Source organism: Hyperolius riggenbachi, chromosome 8, assembly GCF_040937935.1.
Source record: "Hyperolius riggenbachi isolate aHypRig1 chromosome 8, aHypRig1.pri, whole genome shotgun sequence".
NCBI lineage: Eukaryota > Metazoa > Chordata > Amphibia > Anura > Hyperoliidae > Hyperolius > Hyperolius riggenbachi.
The window spans coordinates 209,088,508-209,109,418 of NC_090653.1; the positions used below are offsets into that span (position 1 = coordinate 209,088,508).

Here is a 20,911-nt window from a genome sequence, read left to right on the forward strand (position 1 = left end):
TTCTTACTTCCTGTCCTTTGATACCCATAAGAACTCCACAAGGTAAAATATATTTTCCTCATAAAATATATTTTCCTCATAATTCCAAATAGCCCGAGTAGAGATTCTATAATTCTATCCTTTCATCTATATTTTCATCTATATTAAAAATGTTGTGTTCAGTCAAGCTTTAACTGGAAAAGCAACATATTGCCCAATCCTACATTACTGGCTGAAAATGACCCTGCATCCATGTCTAGCCATTATACACACTGTTAGCAATTATCTAGGCAAGTAATGAGCATAACTATTACAAGCACAGAGTCACTTTGTTGGAAACTGTAGTAGTTGTCTATGTTTTTGTCACTTCTGCCAGTAATAACCCCATATTGCAGTATTAGCTTACTTTCTTCATCACCGGCATTCTGTAAAACCGTCCTCACTTTATAAAACCTCGACAGCTCCTTTTTAAGACATTCTAACACTTTTGAACGTCCACTTTATTAAAAGCCAAAGGGAGAGCTGGTTTAAGAGCCATCTGCAGATCCTGACTCCTGGTAAATGTGATTGTATTTTACATGTATTAGCAAGAGGTGAAAACAGCTTGTAAACGTCTCATATGGGATTAGCAGATGGACCAAGGTCAGCGAGAAGATCTGGTAACAGACCGGTTTTGTTTTCTTTATATGGCTACAAAACATCATTACTGATAGCATTAGTTTTAAATGTAAGCGGCACTTCCTGAAAATACCAGCGATTTTACAATCCGAGTTGTGTTTCTGTTACTGTGTGATAAACGTGCATCATGTCAGTAGATTCTGACACAACCGTGTAACCATTTTACATTCTGAAATGGTTGACATATGCAGGCACAGCAGCCGATAAGGTTGATAATAATCTTATCACTCTGGCGGGTGCTGGGTAAAATATGTTGTGGTTACTGAAGTGTAAAAATAACAGCAGAAATATGGAGATCCTGCTGCTTAGATTTTATATGGTCCACCACATCTACTGTTAGCAACTCCACTGCCAATAAGAATGGAAGAGGAAGCATATGAAGAGATAATTTACAACTGCAGCAGAAATGTGTCTTACAAAGGTCAATGGTGGAGTAATTTGCCACTATAATTCTACTTTTTTTGCCAATGAAATATGAAAACATGCTGAAATATTCTAAAGAGTGGTTAAAGTAATTCTTAAGAGAACAAAAAATAAAAAGTCAGATACCTACCTATGGAGAGGGAAGGCTCTGGATCTCATAGAGCCTTCCCAATCCTGTTACAGTGTCCTTATTTCACTGCTGCACCCCCTTTCAAATTTGTCACCTTTGTTGAGCCCTTTGAAGGCTTCAGAAGCACTCGTGTCTCCGAGTGCTTCCGAAGACTGGAGGCTCTGTACTGTGCACGCATGACTGTGCCCACAGGCGCTCTCACAGATGTGCAGTACGAAGCCACACGTCTTTGGAAGAACTGGGGGAAACAAGTGCTTCCAAACCCATCCGAGGAACTCCAAAGGCATCTTTGACAAGTTGTTCCATGACTTGCAATGGGGGTGACAGCACTGAAACGAGGACACCGAGAGAAGACTGGGAAGGCTCTATGAGATCCAGAGCCTTCCCTCTACCAAGGTAAGTATCTAATCTGAAGCAAGTTCTTCCCGCATGCTGCAGAATGACAGTGCAATGTATATGAACGCAGTATTTTATTACCACTACCACTACTACTATTATCTTTTTTGTTTGTTTGCTTCAGTACCACTTTAAAAAAGTATCAATGCTGGCCATCAATAGGTAGGTATTTTCTTAAGAATGCAACATGGTGAATACTATATATGCCTGTTCTCTAACAAATCAGGACATTAACCAATGTTTTCCGAAATGAGAAGAGGGACTGATGGACTCACCTGCATGGTTGGTTGAGGTGTGTGTGTTTTTGTGTTATTTAGTTAGTTAAAGAGCTTGGAAAATCACGGTTGCCAGGCACTGTACTGCTCAGCTACAGATCATAAATGATGCAGGCCTCCTGTAGTTGGGGCTGCCTCTTGGCTTCAGAGCTGCTTAGCTGCCCCAGCAAGATGCTGTGCCATCCCATGTGATGATCATAGCTGTAGAGGTGGACTGAGCCTAAGGACTGCATTTTGCATTATTTTGGCTTGGTAAATCGACCCCATTGATTGTGGAGAGTATGTTCAACATCTCCAGTGAACAGTATCAAGCAGCCATTACAACTGCAATGTATGATTAGGCTATCGCAAGCAATACTCACATCTGTAAAATCATTTACTTCTTTAGAGCCACATGTTGCGCTGACAAATGCGGTCTTACCTGAACTTTCTTCAGAGCCACTGGCTTCCTGTCCAAGTGGCAAGTTGCTCTGTAAACCTCACTGAATTGCCCCCGACCTATCTTCTTGTCTATTTTAAAGTCAGCCAGATTGCATCGGTAAGGGTAGGAGCTCATGTGTCTCTGTATAAAAACGAGAAAGAAAAAGTCAAAGTCAAAACAATAAAAAAAAAACAAAATCTCTTTACATAATTGAAGAACAATAGGTAGTTATGGTGTGTAGTTCAATGAAGTCGAACGACCTTCAAAGGGAACAAAAAGCAAGACAGGGACAACAGGAGCCCCTAATAGTGTAGTATATCAAGCTTTGAGCAGCCAAATAGCAAAATGAATTATGCTCACAAGTGTAGGTTGCAAAAACTAGCAACCACAGTGTAAATGCCAGTGAGGAAAACCTGTCCTCACTCGGGCTCATGCGGCAGGTTGCAATCCGGAAAAAACAGGGTCTGAGGTTACGGGACCTCGTAACACTAACCCGTTCCCCAAGCTGTGGGGGCTGGTATAGATAATACTTGGAGGGAGGAGGCGCCTCAAAATATAATGACACACACACACATATATATATATATATATATATATATATATATATACATACATACATACAGAGTATCTGATAGTCCATTTAATAAACTTTTTTTGTACAACAGGAGAAAATGGCAGCGCTTTCAAATGCAGGCTGCACCCGAGTTGAACAGCTGCATGGATGTGCAAAACACGGGCAAATTACACAACTTGTATTCAAAACAGATGCAGCAAATGGAGGACTTTCGCTTCCAAAACAGTTTGCACACAGAATGTTCATTACTAGACTCTTCATCGGCGATAATGTGCCCTCACGAAAGAGTGTAGATAACACTTGAAGGGAGGAGGCGTACCAAAAAATAATGACATATATAGCTACAAAGTGTCTGATTGTTCATTTAATAAACTTGTTTACCTATTATGGTTTGTCCCTTCGTTTTAGAGGTAAGCCAGTTATATATATATATATATATATATATACACTTTTTGGGGGGGTGCCTCCTCCCTCCAAGAATAGGTAGTTATGGATATTGTTTTGTATACTTCTCCAAAAGTTTTAATATTCCCATTAAAAAAAGTGTACAATGCAATGTTTGGTTTCAAAACAAAGCCCTACTGTTCCCGAGAAAACAATAATAATTATAATTAAACAATACAAAATTACGCTGAATGCCAGTTATTGGTTGCTAGGTTTTTCAAGACCTAGATTTGACTTGGTTGCCCTCATCCTAATCTCCACCTCAAACACCACAACCATCATAAATAAAGGGAAAACTACCACAACAAAAATTGTAAAATGTAAAATGCAGACATATAAATGTGCTTTTCTCCTAGACTAAAATGCACTATAAATTACTTGTTTCCTATGTTGTTGTCACTTACAGTAGGTAGTTAAAATCTGAAAGGTTTTGGACTAGTCCATCTCCTTTAAAGGACCACTGTTACGAAAATCATAAAATTTAAAACATATGTAAACATATACATATAAGAAGTACATTTCTTCCAGAGTAAAATGAGCCGTAAATTACTTTTCTCCTATGTTGCTGTCACTTACAGTAAGTAGTAGAAATCTGACAGAACCGAGACGTTTTGGACTAGCCCATCCCCTCATAGGGGATTCTTAGTGAATGGCAGTTGCTATATCCAACTGCCAAAAAGGAGTACAGTGAGCAGGGAGGCTGGCCAGCATCTTTGTATAAATCTTTTTCAGGGAGTGTCTTTATAAAGAATAAAGGCCATGCTGAGAATCCCCCATGAGGAGATGGGCTAGACCAAAATCTGTTGGTAATGGTTGGATTTCTACTACCTACTACAAGTGATAGCAACATAGGAGAAAAGTAATCTATGGCTCATTTTACTCAGGAAGAAACATACTTCTTATTTGTATGTGTGTACATATATTTTAAATTTTAAGATTTTTGCAACAGTGGCCCTTTAAGTAAAACTGTAACAGAAAAGTGTATACTTTTCTATTTGGTTGATCAAAACAACTAAAAATTCTAAAGGCTTGTACACACATCCAACAAAGTGTACTAACAACACTATGACATGACCAAAACCACGAAAAACCATTGACACGGCAAGTATCTTCTGCACAACTAAACACACAAGCAAAACAACAAACTGCATGACATGGCCGCATTCAAAACAACAACGTTGTTTAAACGACGTTGTATACATGTGGCCAACTGCACAATATCAGCCCAATAGTCGTGTGAATTGATCCACCAGATGATCAGTAGCTCGATTTGTCATTTGCCATACATACATATGTCTGATTGTCTTCCAACACACCTAAATCGGACAACAATCAGGCGGTTTGGTTGATCGTGTGTACAGGCCTTAAAGAACAACTGAAGTGAGAGGGATATGGAGGTTGCCATGTTTATTTCCTTTTAACCACTTGAGGACCACAGTCTTTTCGCCCCTTAAGGACCAGAGCCTTTTTTTCCATTCAGACCACTGCAGCTTTCACGGTTTACTGCTCGGTCATACAGCCTACCACCTGAATGAATTTTACCTCCTTTTCTTGTCACTAATACAGCTTTCTTTTGGTGCTATTTGATTGCTGCTGTGAGTTTTAGTTTTTTATTATATTCATCAAAAAAGACATGAATTTTGTCAAAAAAATGACTTTTTTAACTTTCTGTGCTGACATTTTTCAAATAAAGTAAACTTTCCTATACATTTGAGCGCGAAAGTTATTCTGCTATGTGTGGCACTTTTTTGCACCCTAAGTGCACTAAGGGGCCCAAAGTCCAATGAGTACCTTTAGGATTTCACAGGTCATTTTGAGAAATTTGGTTTCCAGACTACTCACGGTTTTCGGCCCGTAAGATGCCAGGGAAGTATAGGAACACCACAAGTGACCCCATTTTAGAAAGAAGACACCCCAAGGTATTCCGTTAGGAGTATGGTGAGTTCATAGAAGATTTTTTTTTTTTTTGTCACAAGTTAGCGGAAAATGACACTTTGTGAAAAAAAAACCAATACAAATCAATTTCCGCTAACTTGTGACAAAGAATAAAATCTTCTATGAACTCATCATACACCTAACAGAATACCTTGGGGTGTCTTCTTTCTAAAATGGGGTCACTTGTGGTGTTCCTATACTTCTCTGGCATTTTACGGGCCGAAAACCGTGAGTAGTCTGGAAACCACATTTCTCAAAATGACTGTTCAGGGGTATAAGCATCTGCAAATTTTGATGACAGGTGGTCTATGAGGGGGCAAATTTTGTGGAACCGGTCATAAGCAGGGTGGCCTCTTAGATTGTATTGGTTGTATTGGGCCTGATCTGATGGATAGGAGTACTAGGGGGGGTGACAGGAGGTGAATGATGGGTGTCTCAGGGGGTGGTTAGAGGGGAAAATAGATGCAATCAATGCACTGGGGAGGTGATCGGAAGGGGGTCTGAGGGGGATCTGAGGGTTTGGCCGAGTGATCAGGAGCCCACACGGGGCAAATTAGGGCCTGATCTGATGGGTAGGTGTGCTAGGGGGTGACAGGTGGTGACAGAAGGTGATTGATGGGTGTCTCAAGGTGTGATTAGAGGGGGGAAATAGATGCAAGCAATGCACTGGCGAGGTGATCAGGGCTGGGGTCTGAGGGCGTTCTGAGGGTGGGGGCGGGTGATTGGGTGCCCTAGGGGCAGATAGGGGTCTAATCTGATGGGTATCAGTGACAGGGGCTGATTGATGGGTGATCAGTGGGTGATTAGATGGCAGAACAGATGTAAACAATGCATTTTGGAGGTGATCTGAGGGTAGGTCTGGGGCAATCTGATGGTGTGGGTGGGTGATCAGATTGCCCGCAAGGGGCAGGTTAGGGGCTGATTGATGGGTGGCAGTGACAGGGGGTGATTTATGGGTGGCAGTGACAGGGGGTGATTGATGGGTGATTGACAGGTGATCAGTGGGTTATTACAGGGAAAAACAGATGTAAATAATGCACTGGCGAATTGATAAGGGGGGGTCTGAGGGCAATCTGAGCGTGTGGGTGGGTGATTGGGTGCCCGCAGGGGCAGATTAGGGTCTAATCTGATGGGTAACAGTGACAGGTGGTGATAGGGTGTGATTGATGGGTAATTAGTGGGTGTTTAGAGGAGAGAACAGATGTAAACACTGCACTTGGGAGGTGATCTGATGTCGGATCTGCGGGCGATCTATTGGTGTGGGTGGGTGATCAGATTTCCCGCAAGGGGCAGGTTAGGGGCTGATTGATGGGTGGCAGTGACAGGGGGTGATTGATAGGTGATTGACAGGTGATCAGTGGGTTATTACAGGGAAGAACAGATGTAAATAATGCACTGGCGAATTGATAAGGGGGGGTCTGAGGGCAATCTGAGCATGTGGGCGGGTGATTGGGTGCCCGCAAGGAGCAGATTAGGGTCTAATCTGATGGATAACAGTGACAGGTGGTGATAGGGGGTGATTGATGGGTGATTGATGGGTAATTAGTGGGTGTTTAGAGGAGAGAACAGATGTAAACACTGCACTTGGGAGGTGATCTGATGTCGGATCTGCGGGCGATCTATTGGTGTGGGTGGGTGATCAGATTGCCCGCAAGGGGCAGGTTAGGGGCTGATTGATGGGTGGCAGTGACAGGGGGTGATTGGTGGGTGATTGACAGGTGATCAGTGGGTTATTACAGGGGGGATAGAGGCATACAGTACACAGGGGGGGAGGGGGTCTAGGGAGAATCTGAGGGGTGGGGGGGGGGTGATCAGGAGGGAGCAGGGGCAGTTAGGGTTAAAAAAAAATAGCGTTGACAGATAGTGACAGGGAGTGATCGATGGGTGATTAGGGGGGTGACTGGGTGCAAACAGTGGTCTGGGAGGTGGGCAGGGGGGGGTCTGAGGGGTGCTGTGGGCGATCAGGGGGCGGGGGGGGGGAAATCAGTGTGCTTGGGTGCAGACTAGGGTGGCTGCAGCCTGCCCTGGTGGTCCCTCGGACACTGGGACCACCAGGGCAGGAGGCAGCCTGTATAATAGGCTTTGTATACATTACAAAGCCTATTATACGCGTGTCATGCGGCGATCCGGGTGCTAGTAACCCGCCGGCGCTTCAGAACGGCCGGCGGGTTACAGCGCGAGGGGGCGGAGCCAGTCGCCGGCGGCTGATCGCGTCACGAATGACGCGATCGCCGCATAACCACGCCCGCCGCCGCCCCCGCCGATGGGCGTATTGCAGTCGTTTAGGCCCAGTCTTTGCCACCGCCCATCGGCTGGGGGCGGTCCTCAAGTGGTTAAACAATACCACTGGCCGCCTGCTGATCTATTTGGCTGTAGTAGTGTTTGAATAACACCAGAAATAAGCATGCAGTTAATCTTGTCAGATCTGACATGAATGTCAGAAAAACTGATCTGGATATGCTTGTTTAAGGGGCCAATACACTGGACAATTTCAGCCATCGATCGACCGATTGATCAGCCATCGATAGATCGGAAATCGATTTGCCGCAGATTTTGATCAATTTCATCTCTCTGACAGGATGGGAAATCTAGGTAGATCTGCGGCTGGCAGCAGATAGATGGCCCATAGAGTTCCATTGGATCTAGTAGTCCAAAAATGCATTTAGATAGATTTCCAATAGAGTTCATTCTGAAATCTATTGGGAATCTGTTCCTAATGTGTGGCACACATCAGATAGATTCATGTCAGATTCAACTTGACAGGCATCTGACAGAAATCTATCTGATGGTCGAATCTGTTGCAAATCCATAAATGTATGGCCACCTTTAGGGTCTATGGCTTAAAGTATTAGAGAAAGAGGATCAGCAGGACAGTCAGGCAACTGGTAGTGCTTAAAAGGAAATACATATGGCAGCCACTATATCCTTCTCATTACAGTTGTCCTCTAAGGGCTTCAAAGCCCAAGTCGATGCATGGCAACTGACCGTTCCAATTGAGTTCTTGATCAGTGATCAACGGTTCAGAAACAACTAGAAACGAACGATGGCTCTTTGACCGATAGTTTGCTCAAATTAAGTTGCCATGGGCTTCTCTGTACACTGATTAGTAAGTTCCACACGCATGTGGTGCAACATGGTCATTAAAGAATCCCAGTCGTTCCATTAAATCTGCGAAGGACAAGAGTTAGTGTTAGGAATGGGGGGATTTTAGCTTTCTTCCTTGAAATTGGTTTTAAGAAATTGATTAGATTTCAGACACATGGGTAGCAATGTTATATAAGGAGGTAAGGTAATGTGTATAGGATTAGAATTCAAACTACACAGCAGTTGATATGCGTTAATTTGTATTCACCGCCCAGTCTGTGGCACAGGGTGAGCCGAATGACAGCTCGACCTGCTGCTAAAATTCTGGACGACCTTACTTACTAGCAACTCAGAGGGAGAAGTAATTCGGGGTCCGGCAATTGCCCTATGCCCAAATTACCCGTGCGCGACCCACGGACTACAGCATTACAGCTATAGCTGTGCCAAGCTCATGCGCCACACAGCGTGAGGCATGCGCTGATAAACTCTGCCTCAGTTGATATCACTCACAGTATTACATTGTACATATTTTCATTATTTTCTTATTCTCAAAGCAACTAACAAACTATCTACCTCCAAAATAATAACTACATAATAAATAGTCATGGCTCTACTTGTTAACCAATTTTCTAACTGATGATACTGCAAGTCTATTTTAAGTAGAGTAATATCAAAGTCAGGTAATCAAATGACATTAACAAAACAAAAGGGAAACAACCAACAAGTACAAAGGAATATATTAGGCAAATCAAACATTATACCTTGATGTGCACTAACACCCTAAAATAATATTACTATTCAATCTGAAGATCATGCAGCTCACACCACAGCTTTGAATGCACTGCGGCAATGGCATATGCAGTATTTTAAAGGCCATGGTTGACTCCAGGAATGGGTTAATGACTTTTGGATAAAAGGAATGAGCTGGCCAGGCTTCACTTTGCCACCCAAGTCTGAAAGGCGATTCCCTGGAGTAAAATGAAAGGGTTAAACTGCTATTAAAATCCAAAGTAATTTCTGAAAGTGGCACACACAATTATAAATATGGATAATTAGCAGCTCCAGCCAAGAATAAAATGTCACAATGTCACACAGATCTGTCACAGTCCGCTAATGAATGTAGTCGTGTATCTCGAGGCTTTCCTCCTCTTCACAAGCCTGTTGCAAGTGACCAACCAGGGCAGACGCAGTGGGGATACGGCTCACTCACTGGCAGAGACGACTTCACACTACTTGATACTAGTCCATTTGGCACCACCACCCTGCACCACTAATAACCAAGCTGTAAGACCTGGTCTCTGCAGCAAAAAATTAACACTTACTCTCTTCTATTTTTATCACTCTCATTATTGAGAACTGGAGAAGGGAAGAGGCATTCAGATTCCTTTTAAAATGTGTAAGTCATTGTACTTTTTTTTTTTTACTGGATTTTACGCTCCAGCCATCAAAGCTGTTATAAAAAGCTGCCACTGGTCCTAGCAGTTAATAAAGGCAGACAATGCACATATACAGGCAGAAAAAGACAATTCTACTAAATAGTACAGACTTCATAAGATCGTAATGAAAATTTTGCATAGACGACTTCTGGAGACTCTTACATGATTGTAACAAGATTAATTTCACAAAATTAATCTCACATAGGTAACGATTAAATCTGCAATTAATAATCTGACTGAACCAACTCAGTGGAGAAGAGAAAGCAAAGACAGATTCCTCTACATAACTAAAGCACAGTATTGCCCAAAGAAAGGAGACCAGTCACAGATTTATGGCACTAATAATAATGTAAGTTGCACTAAAAACAGGTTCATCTGAAGTGGCCAAGACTGTGGATTCGGTACAGAAATCCTCCAACTCCAAATTTTATGAAACCACCATCTCCAACTACCTAAAAATTGCTCCGACTCCTTGACAAAAATCATCAGAGTGTAACTCCGACTCCTCAGTTTATGAAACCCCGACTCCAGGTACCAGAAATTGCTCTAACTCTGACTCCAACTCCGACTCCACAGCCCTCACCCTAATGGACAAATATTAAAACCTAAACCACAAGTAAATGCAGCAACATTTCAGATAATTTAAAGATTATGTGCTCATATTTTTGCTAAGCACAACCCACTTCCTAGTCAGTAATCCTCTGAAGAAGCAGCAAGAATATTTTCCTTTTTTTCATCTTAAAGCCTCATAAAATAAGATAACAGTAACAGGTTGCTTTTATCTCCTTCTATTGCACAATCAAAAGCTTAAGCATGGATTCAAAAACAGATTGCCACTGAATATGAGCCATTCACAACAAGACTAGGGAGGCAATCATGCCTGGCGATGGGCTGTAAAGAAAAGTTATTGTGTGTGAACACTCTGAGTCCTACCAGGACTGGGTAAGGTAGCTGTACAGTGATCCCTTCCTCTATTTGCATTTTACATGTCTTTTACATTTAATTTAAAAACACAAAACTTGTTAGGAAGAAAGGCAAGAACTATAGAACTGAAAGCTTCCATCAAAGAACCAAAAAGACATTTAAAGCGAACCTGAACGCAGAACCTCTCTACTCTAAAAGATAACCTTTAAAGAAAAACATTTCTTTGTTACAGCTGTTACAAATCCTACAATAAATCTGCAGTGTTTCTACTTTCATGTAAGCAGACATATTGTTAACATCCTGTGCTTTCAAATTACCTCTGCTGTGGCAGTCAGCTGACACAGGGGAGAGATCAAATTACAACTTGTGATTAGACACAGATGAGGGGGAATTAGACAGGCTAAACCCTATAAATACATACAGGGTATCTATGTTTCCCATGTTTCCTTCTGTCCTGTGCAAGAGTTCAGGTCCACTTTAAGAAGCCATCAGGTGGCTCAGCCCATCTGTCTATAAATACAATATCTCTTTTACCTGCAATGTCCCTTTGCCGAGACACAAAAGGTAATATGCAAATTGGGGATATTTGTTAAAAGGTATAACCAGTTGGACAAACGAAATAGCTTACGTTCTGTTTGCCTATGATATCCACGACATGTGAGAGAAGCTTTAGCAAAATTACCATTTGCAGCCTGCAGACAGTATGCTGAAGTAATTAAATGGTTAAAAATGCACTGCTTGATTCCATTAGACCAGTGTATCTGGTACATTAATAAAAGAGAAGGCCTGCTGTGCTGTACAGCTCTTGTGACTATTGATCACTAGGGGGCTGTCTATGATATCTTGTAGCATACTGGAGGAATCTGACACTCAGAAAAAGCATTGCCTTCCTCTTTGTATGTGTTTTACCAGTAAAAGAAAGCAACAAATACTAGATTGACACAATCCAGGTGTTAATCTGATTCTGTTAGAAGGCAGAATTCTCCCTATTCAATAGGGAGATCGTCTATTTATTTTTAAAGCTAGAGCATAACTTCTGTTAATTTTCTGTGTTATTTTTGTATGCCAGTGTAATGAAAAAAATTATTTGTAGCATGCCCAGGGTGATCACACAGAAGCACAATTGTAGTTTCAAAAATGCTGCTTCGACAGTGAATTTCACACCACTGACAGCTGCCAACATCTGGAAGCCAGTATAAGACCATGCACACAAAACCACTTCAGCATCAAGTGCCCTTCTGAAGAAAAAATAGAAAGTCACAATGAATTACACTAAATTCAACAAGTAGTATAGAAACTGTATAGAAATGCACAGAAACTGTCAGGTTAAATCACAGTATCTGTTCTAGCAGTGTCTTATGCTGAGAACACACGATGCAATTTCCCGGATGCAATTTATCATGGAAAATTGATCCCTTATCGATTGGGAGCAGTTTGGACTTGTACGCATGGTACAACTTCCTGTCTGATCACCCGTTGATCGGACGGAAAATTGCATCGTGTGTTCCCAGCATTACACAAACTGAAGTTGACTTGTGTTTAGATTTTATACTTAAAGGGGAACTGAAGTAAGAGGTATACGGAGGCGGCCATATTTATTTCCTTGTAATCAATACCAGTTGCCTGGCAGGCCTGCTGGTCTATTTATCTGCAGTAGTATCTGAATAACACCAGAAACAAGCATGCAGCTAGTCTTGTCAGATCTGACATTAATGTCAGAAACACCTGATCTGCTGCATGCTTGTTCAGGGGCTATGGTATTAGAGCCAGAGGATCAGCAGGAGGGCCTGGCAACTGGCATTGCTTAGATGGAAATAAATATGGCAGCCTCCATATCCCTCTCACTTCAGTTGTCCTTTAAAAACAGAATTCATCAGCATTTTCATCATAAATTCAATGAAAGGAGAAATAATGGAAAAGCATGTGATCCATTTAATCCTTGGTGTAATTGCCTTCTTAAAACAGAAGGAAATTTGCAATAATTCAGTTATAAATGAACATTTGTGGTTACCCACAATGCACTACTGCAAATTAATGAATATATATGAAATATATAATGAAAATAATGAAAATTATCCCTTTTCGCCCTTGTTAAGCCAAGCAAGCATCCAGAACCGCTGGTGTAAAGCAAGCCTATAGCTTTAAGTTTTACACAGCCATATCAAACCCACATGTAGACAGCTTGTTTCGGACTTTTGGTCCTCATCACTACATGGCAGGGATTGATAAGGCTGTACGAAATAGGGCTTGGACCAGTACAACAGAGTAACCAAGCAGCGCAGGGTAACCCAAACTACTAGGAATGTATAGGGGGATAAAAGGAACCAAAAAGCCCTCCTACTAAAAAAGCAAAGCTTGGTGTAATTGCCTTCTTAAAACAGAAGGAAATTTGCAATAATTCAGTTATAAATGAACATTTGTGGTTATCCAGAATGCACTACTACTAAATATGCAAATTATCCCTTTTCATACAGCCTTATCAATCCCTGCCATGTACTGATGAGGACCAAAAGTCCGAAACAGGCTGTCTACATGTGGGTTTGATATGGCTGTGTAAAACTTAAAGCTATAGGCTTGCTATACACCAGCGGTTCTGGATGCTTGCTTGGCTTAACAAGGCGAAAAGGGATAATTTGCATATTTAGTAGTAGTGCATTGTGGGTAACCACAAATGTTCATTTATAACTGAATTATTGCAAATTTCCTTCTGTTTTAAGAAGTCAATTACACCAAGCTTTGCTTTTTTAGTAGGAGGGCTTTTTGGTTCCTTTTATCCCCCTATACATTACTAGTAGTTTGGGTCATCCTGAGCTGCTTGGTTACTCCATTTAATCCTGTGATCGATTTTTAAGTTTCTGATTGGTGGGTTTTGATTAGGTACTCATGTCACTACTGATTTACTAAGATTTGGCGGCCTTGAGAGAGAGCATGAATACATGCAAAATTCCATGCACGTTCCTGGGCTGATCTGCGTGTACTAAGGATTTAGCTTGTACACAAAAACATCACTGATTATGTTAGTTATAAAATGATAAGATATTTAAATTTAGTCAAATACGAAGGGTCATTTAATCACTTTTGATGGACTTATAATTTATCTACATTTGACTGTGTTCAATGAATGGGAAAATGCTCAAGATTAGGTCAACAAGTCACAATGTGAATGGTCACAGAGGATCCGACTGTTCTGTCCATGATGAAATCATGGCATCTGCTGCAAAGGACATATTACAGATAGCATTTCACATGCCGAGACAGGGTGTTAGGGGTTGGGTAATACCATCAGCAAGTATCAGAGAGTTATGGTTTAGTGTCAACAAACAGGGAAAAGGTTGGGCGCTGATCAGCAAAATTAGGGTTAGGCACCAAATGTAAGCCTTTCTGGTGCCCGCTGCGCACCCCAATCAAGCCTTTCTGACCAAGATTTCCCAGGATTCCCGATTGATCCTTTCGATATATTTTAGCCGCAAATCGCTGGAAAGATTGATCAGTGAGCAAGTTGCAGTACTAAATCTCATCCGATTTTCCTCCGATTTGATAAACTTATCAGATTGGAAGGTCATTCGGCCAGCAAAATCATGCAATGTATTTTGTCCATACAACCTTGTTAGTTGCCAATACATTGCACAATTTTTCAATCCGATCATTTTATCGAATCTTAGGAGAATCGGTAATGCAACATGACCACCCGATCAATCTTTCAAGCGATTTGTGGCTGAAATTGGTCAAGAGGATCAATCAGGGATGCAGGAAAATCTAGGTCACAAGGGCTCGATCAGGTGTGCAGTGGTAACGGCACTGGATATAGCAACGTTCGGCGGACCCCTGGCCATTGTCCCCCGCTCGCTGTGCCCATGTGCAGTGCAGTGTTGAAGTCTCACCTGTCCCACTGCTGTGAATCCTGGCCTCCTCTGGTTTCCAGTGTCACAAGCACCTGTAAAACATGACACCAGCAGCACATGTAGTGATGCTTAGTGATTTGTTGTGACGACAGACGCTGGAGTAGACCAGGATTTGTGCCGGCGTGTGACAGGTCGCCTTCAACACTGCCCACGGGCATGGAGGAGGGGAGACACACACATATACACTTGGGGCGGCAGCATTTTGAAATATATTGCAAATCGGTGTGCAGTGTATAGGCAGGCAATTTGATATAGTATTTATATAGCGCCAACATCTTTTGCAGCGCTGTACAGAGTATATTGTCTTGTCACTTAACTGTCCCACTGAGAAGCTCACAATCCAATCCCTACCATAGTCATATGTCTATGTATGTATCGTGCAGTGCATGTATCCTAGTCTAGGGCCAATTTAGGGGGAAGCCGATTGGTTGTGCCCGGAGGAAACCCATGCAGACATGTGGAGAACATGCAAACTCAATGCAGATAGTGCCCTAGCTGGGACCCAGTGCTTAAGTCATGGATTCTATTAAGGAGTCTATTTTTATTTTTTATTGTTCAATATTTAGATCACGTCTGATAAGCTGTAGTGGTATATAATCTACTTGTACTCTATACTCTACGGAGATCACAGAGAACGCTATTGTGACACAGTCTGCAAAATCTTTGGGCCAGGAACAGTACACAACGTTGATCCATTCTCTGCATGCTATTGCTCACTCTGCATTGTGTACAAAAGAAAAAGCACTTCACTTGCACTTACATGCTTTTCTACATATGTTCAAACTTACCCAATTTCACAAGAAGAGCTTTTAATGAAATGTGAAGATGCTTTTCTACATCTGGCAACAGGGCCTTGTAGTTTTTCATAATGCCACTGAGCTGGTATATTTTCTTTTGAATTACTTTGTGTATTTTGTTTAGCATACTTGAAATGTCCTACTCCTAAGGGGCTTGCTTCCACTGCAAATCGCAAATGCATTGCCTTGTGCCAGTGATTTTAGCCAATTTTAACTTGCCTTTTTGGTGTGGTTTGTAAATTTGCCATTGTGTTTGCAATTTAAGGTTGGCTTGACTATGGAAATTGCATTAAAATAGGAAAATCTAATGAAAGTTGAGTAGCATTGTGTTTTGTACAAAACATTTTTTTGTTCTCTATTAAACATTACTCAAATACAAAAGCTTAAAAAACTTCAGCGGTAGAGAATTTACGTTTCTATTAAAATCACATCGTACTTTATTGCTTAAAAGAAATTGCATGGTACTATTTGAAACGTACTGCGATTTACATTATAGTAGCCGGTGGGAATCAGTTGATAAGGGCTCCTCAGCCATCTGTATTAAAAGGGTTCCTCAATAGACTTCAATGTTATTGCTTCAAACATGGGCTACAAGGTGGTGAAAAGGGCCACAAGGTTTTCAATTCAGCTACAAAAGGGTGCCCCTTTGTAACCTATATTTTTGATTCGGCTACAAGGTTTTTGATTCTGCTATAAAAGGGCGCGCCTTTTTAGCCTATATTTTTGATTCGGCTACAAGTTTTTCGGCTACAATGCTTTTGATTCTCCTACAAAAGGGCACCCTTTTATAGCTGAGATTTTTGATTCAGGATTAAGCATCACAAGCGGGGGAGGATCTTTGGGTTAGGCACCACCAGGGGAGGGTTCTATGTGAGAGAAGGGAGAAGTTAGGTCATAGTAATTACTTTTCTTGGCTATATCCGGAGCCCTTTTATAGCTCAACAAATTTTGCCTATAACAGCATCCTTTTTATAAACTAAAACTAGCTTCTCGGCTACACCAGGCGCCCTTTGTAGTTGAATTCGGCATATAGGCTACACCAGGCACCTTTTGTAGCCGAATTCGGCATATGGGCTACACCAGGCCCCTTTTGTAGCCGAATTTGGCATATGGGCTACACCATTTGCAGCCTAATCTGGCTTTTTTCGTCTATATCAGGAGCCCTTTTTTCCGGGAGCCCTTTTCAAATGTACGTGGCCGGTGGCATTGCGATTGTAGTAATGCAGGCGTTCTGAAAATCCAGGCCTGTGGAGTCGGTACAGAAGTCATCCGACTCCAACAACTCAGTTTATGAAACCACTGACTACGACCCCAGATACTCCTCGACTCTGACTTCACAGTCCTGTGACAATCGCATCAAAATACATGAAGTGGAAATGGGCCCTGAGCACCCTTTTGTAGTGTTGCGATTCTCGAATTGCTCGTGTTTTGCCAATGGAAAAGGCCTTACAATTAACATGGGAATTGTGATGCTTGTTTTTCACCCGTGCACTTTACATTTTGAGCCAATTGCAGATTCCAGGCATGCTGCATTTTTGCATGTTTCCGAACGACCTACATTCTTTATTTCAGTACACTGCAAAAGTCACGGCTAAAAAACAAGGTTGGATAAAATTGCAAAAATTGTGATCGCGTTGTGGTGCGTTTGCAGTGCAGATCGTGATTTTTGGTAGAAAAGGGTCCTAACTGCATTATGACAGCACGACAAGGATTACACAACAAAAACAACATCACTTCCACCTGTTGGTCACACCTATGAAAGGTGCATGAAATGAAGCCACCGGCGTCACCTTTCTAGTTAGTTCAGAGTAAGCCCTGATAAACTCATGCAAGACTTTGCTCTGACTTGTTTTGAGATGTTATGTACTGGTAATTTTATCAGCAGATGCTTCTCATTGGATTCGTTGTTTTCAAACAAAAATACAGTAAAATAACATCTGCTTGGGGAAAAAAATCTTTGTATCTCCCTGCTTGTTGTAATACTTTTCTGTACAACACATTTGCACTGAACAGACGCACTTATAACAGCACAGCACAGGAGTGAAAACTGATCCCAGCCAGTCAGAAGTCCATTGAGGAAAAGCTTGCTAGCTATTTTTGGGCATTGTCATGTGAATAATATTGTGTTTATTAGGTATATTTAGAAAAATTCCCAGGATGCACTGCAAGTCTGCAGGAAGTGAACATAACCCCAGCTGCTGTGTTTGTGACAAAGCAAACTGCTGATAGTATTAGAGAGCCCAGTGACCTGGAGAGGGACTGCTAAGTGCAGTTATCCCCGCTATGCTGGGCTTGATGCCTGGTGATGACTGGACACCTCAGCTGATATGCTTTGGCATGCTCCAAGAGTACAGCTGCACATTTACATATGCAATGACCTAGATTAGCATTCACTATCGCAACCCATCAGACCTAATTAAAGTAATGGAGCTTTCATACAGCCCTAAGTGGGAACAGGGATGTGGAACCACAGACAGGGCCCATGGATGCTCACGGCTTGTCAGGATATAACAAGCATCTTTCTACTTGATTAAAACAATATATTCTGCCCATATAATTCCCCTTCCCCCCAATGGAAGAACCTAAAAAGCAGAAAAATGAAGACAAATGTTCTTGGATGTTTGTGAAATTTTTAACAAGTGAGCACAGAAAAACTCGGATGCAGCATCTAAGTATAAACTGAATGGAAAGGACAGCTCAAACACATTAGTGCCATGCTTGGGCAACTGCTATATTATCATTACCTAGTCATGGATAATTCCATGTGCAGTGTTATATGTACCAAACAATGCATAAATAAAGATGATCGCATATAACTGACAACCATCCCCCACCTCTTCTGCAAATTCTATGATCAATCTCTGTTAACAAACAACTTGAGGAATTCAAAATGTTGACAATGCTGTTCCACAGTATATTGGACTTGCTGTCAGATTCAAATTAAAGCGGACCTGAACTTAGAACTTCCTCTCTGCTCTAAAAGACACACAGCAGCATAATAACCTTTAGAGAAAAATATTTCTTTGTTACGGCTGTTCCAATCCTGCAATAAAATCTGCAGTGTTTCTACTTCCTGCTTTCATGGAAGCAGCCATATTGTTAACATCCTCTGCTTTCAAATTACCTTATCTGCCTTGGCATCAGCTGACACAGGGGAGAGATCAAATTACAACTTGTGATTAGACACAGATGAGGGGGAATTAGACAGGCTAATCTCTCTAAATACATACAGGGTGCATTTCTCTATTATTAGTATTAATTTATTAAGCGCCAACATATTCCGTGGCACTGTACAAATTAAGAAACAAACATGTGGTACATAATAATACAGACAATGGTGTACACCAACATAGAAAATACATACCGGTAGTTGGTGACAAAATACTACATCGATACAAAATACAGGATTGGTAAAGACAGTGATAAAAGCAACATGATGAATACGTATAATGAATCCCAAGACACAAAAGGGGAGAGAGCCCTGCCCTTGCAAACTTACAATCTAAAAGATTTCACATTTTTCCTCCTGTCCTGTGCAAGAGTTCAGGTCCACTTTAAACAATTTTAGATGTACATACTGCTTACTCCTCTTTAGCCACGTCATTAATGGCCATTTGCTATGTCTTAACCCCCTACCTGGGATATGGCAATCCTTAGCAATAGTCGTCGTGACTCTGGAATCCCTATTTCCATTACTTAGAATGTAAACCTTAATAAGCATAATACTTTGCATTGTGGGTAGTAGAGTGTCCCCACTCAGGCTTTGAAGACATTACAGCCAGAAAGCTAGCAATTTGAATACTTAAGAGTTCACACTGGGATGTTCCAAAATCACGCATATTATTGCATGTGGTTTTCACACAATACAACTGTTCGTATTTGAAAATACATTAGCAGTTGTTCACAGCGGCACAGTGAAAAACATACAGAGAACTTTATGTCTGAAAAATTGCCACGGGATGTCCACATACAAATATCGCACGCACGCATCGCTTCACATTCCCAGATGCAGTAAAATGCGCAAACTTGGCCAAGTGTAAACCCTGCCTCCGTGCTACAGAAATCTCCAAAGCCACAGCAGTGAATTATTGGATCCGCAAGCTACAGACTTTACTTTAGGGTCAACTTTCTATAGGCAATTGTAAGAAGGAAACAAAAGCAGCCAAATATTCTGACATTAAAAGCAGTTCCCGTATAGTTATTTCAACTGTTTATTAAACATTGGTGGAAGCAAGATATTTATTTTTGTATAACATTTGCCTCACAAAAATCATTTTTAAAATATGGTGTCTCCCCAACATGCTCATCTTTCATGATGAGGTAAATGCAAACAGTGGCATACAGTGGCGTAGCAATAGGGGTTGCAGAGGTCTCGACCGCACCGGAGCCCGTGGGCCAGTATAAACGTGCCCTCAACTGCAGTTTCAACTCTTTATTGGTCTTGTGCTTGTAAAGATCACTTCTATAAATGCTTTGAAGGATAATTATCATTAACAAGCTCTTCCCCATCCTCTTCTTGCACCTCTGACACTGTGTTGTCCTTGGCAGGTTGTGGTGCGCCGTATCAATTGTTATGTATAGAGTGCTTGGGGGAGCCCCATGTAAAACTTGCATCGGGGCCCATAGCTCCTTAGCTACACCACTGCTTGGCAAAGCAATAGATCTAGCATATTATCACTATTACAACAGGATCTCAATACCATGGCCATATGGGCAGTCGTATGGCAGAAGAAATGTAATGTTGATAAATGAAAGGTCATGCCCCTTGGGAGAGCACCATAGAAAATAAATGGTATACAGCTGGGAATATCAGACTTGGGAATACTGGTTGATAGCATGTTAAGCAACCATAGTTAATGCCAATTAACAGCAGCTAAAGCAAATAAAATTCTGGGATGCATAAAATGGGAAATAAAATCATAAGATGCTAGCATACTACTCCTGTAAATTCCAGCCCAAGTAATAAAAAAATTAATTTGTAATATGCATAGCAGCATGTACACATCTAACAGAGTCCAAAACTATGCCGTAGCAAGATGAACAATATGATGGAGCCACAAACAATGATGTGGTACACTCCTCTGAGATCATCCTCCAGGTTGCCTTGCTTCCTATAGATGTGATACTCAGTATTCGTATAATAATTATTATTGCAATGTAACAAGCATATACAAAATAAGATGAGGGCCTTTTTTTCTTTCCAGCACAGCACCATCAGGTTAAATCTACATATACACCTCTCTGGGTAGATATAGGTTTGCCCCACTGGCCTCCCCTGTAGTGGTGTGCCCAATTAGATTGCTATCCCCAATTTCTTTTCTTTTTTTGTATAAAATATTTATTATAATATTTGTGTAACTAAAACTTTATAAGAAGTTGCAATATTGTGCCTCAAAATGAAAATAGTACTAAAATACAATGTCAGTAATCAGCATAATGGGCATATAAACTGCAATGAATTTGAAACCTTTATTGGATAAACTGAGGTTTATGTTTATAAAACTTAAGTAACA

The 20,911-nt window shown here is 41.3% G+C and overlaps 1 protein-coding gene across 7 annotated transcripts in view; it reads right to left on the reverse strand.

Moving 5' to 3' along the window:
- The window catches only part of NEK6 (NIMA related kinase 6), a 345,606-nt gene that overhangs the window by 80,957 nt on the left and 243,738 nt on the right, over window positions 1-20,911 (reverse strand). For all 7 annotated transcript variants that reach the window (XM_068249732.1, XM_068249735.1, XM_068249736.1 and 4 more), the window contains one exon: window positions 2,303-2,443. In XM_068249732.1, coding sequence (XP_068105833.1) covers window positions 2,303-2,443 — 141 coding nt within the window. The remainder of the gene's footprint in view (window positions 1-2,302; window positions 2,444-20,911) is intronic.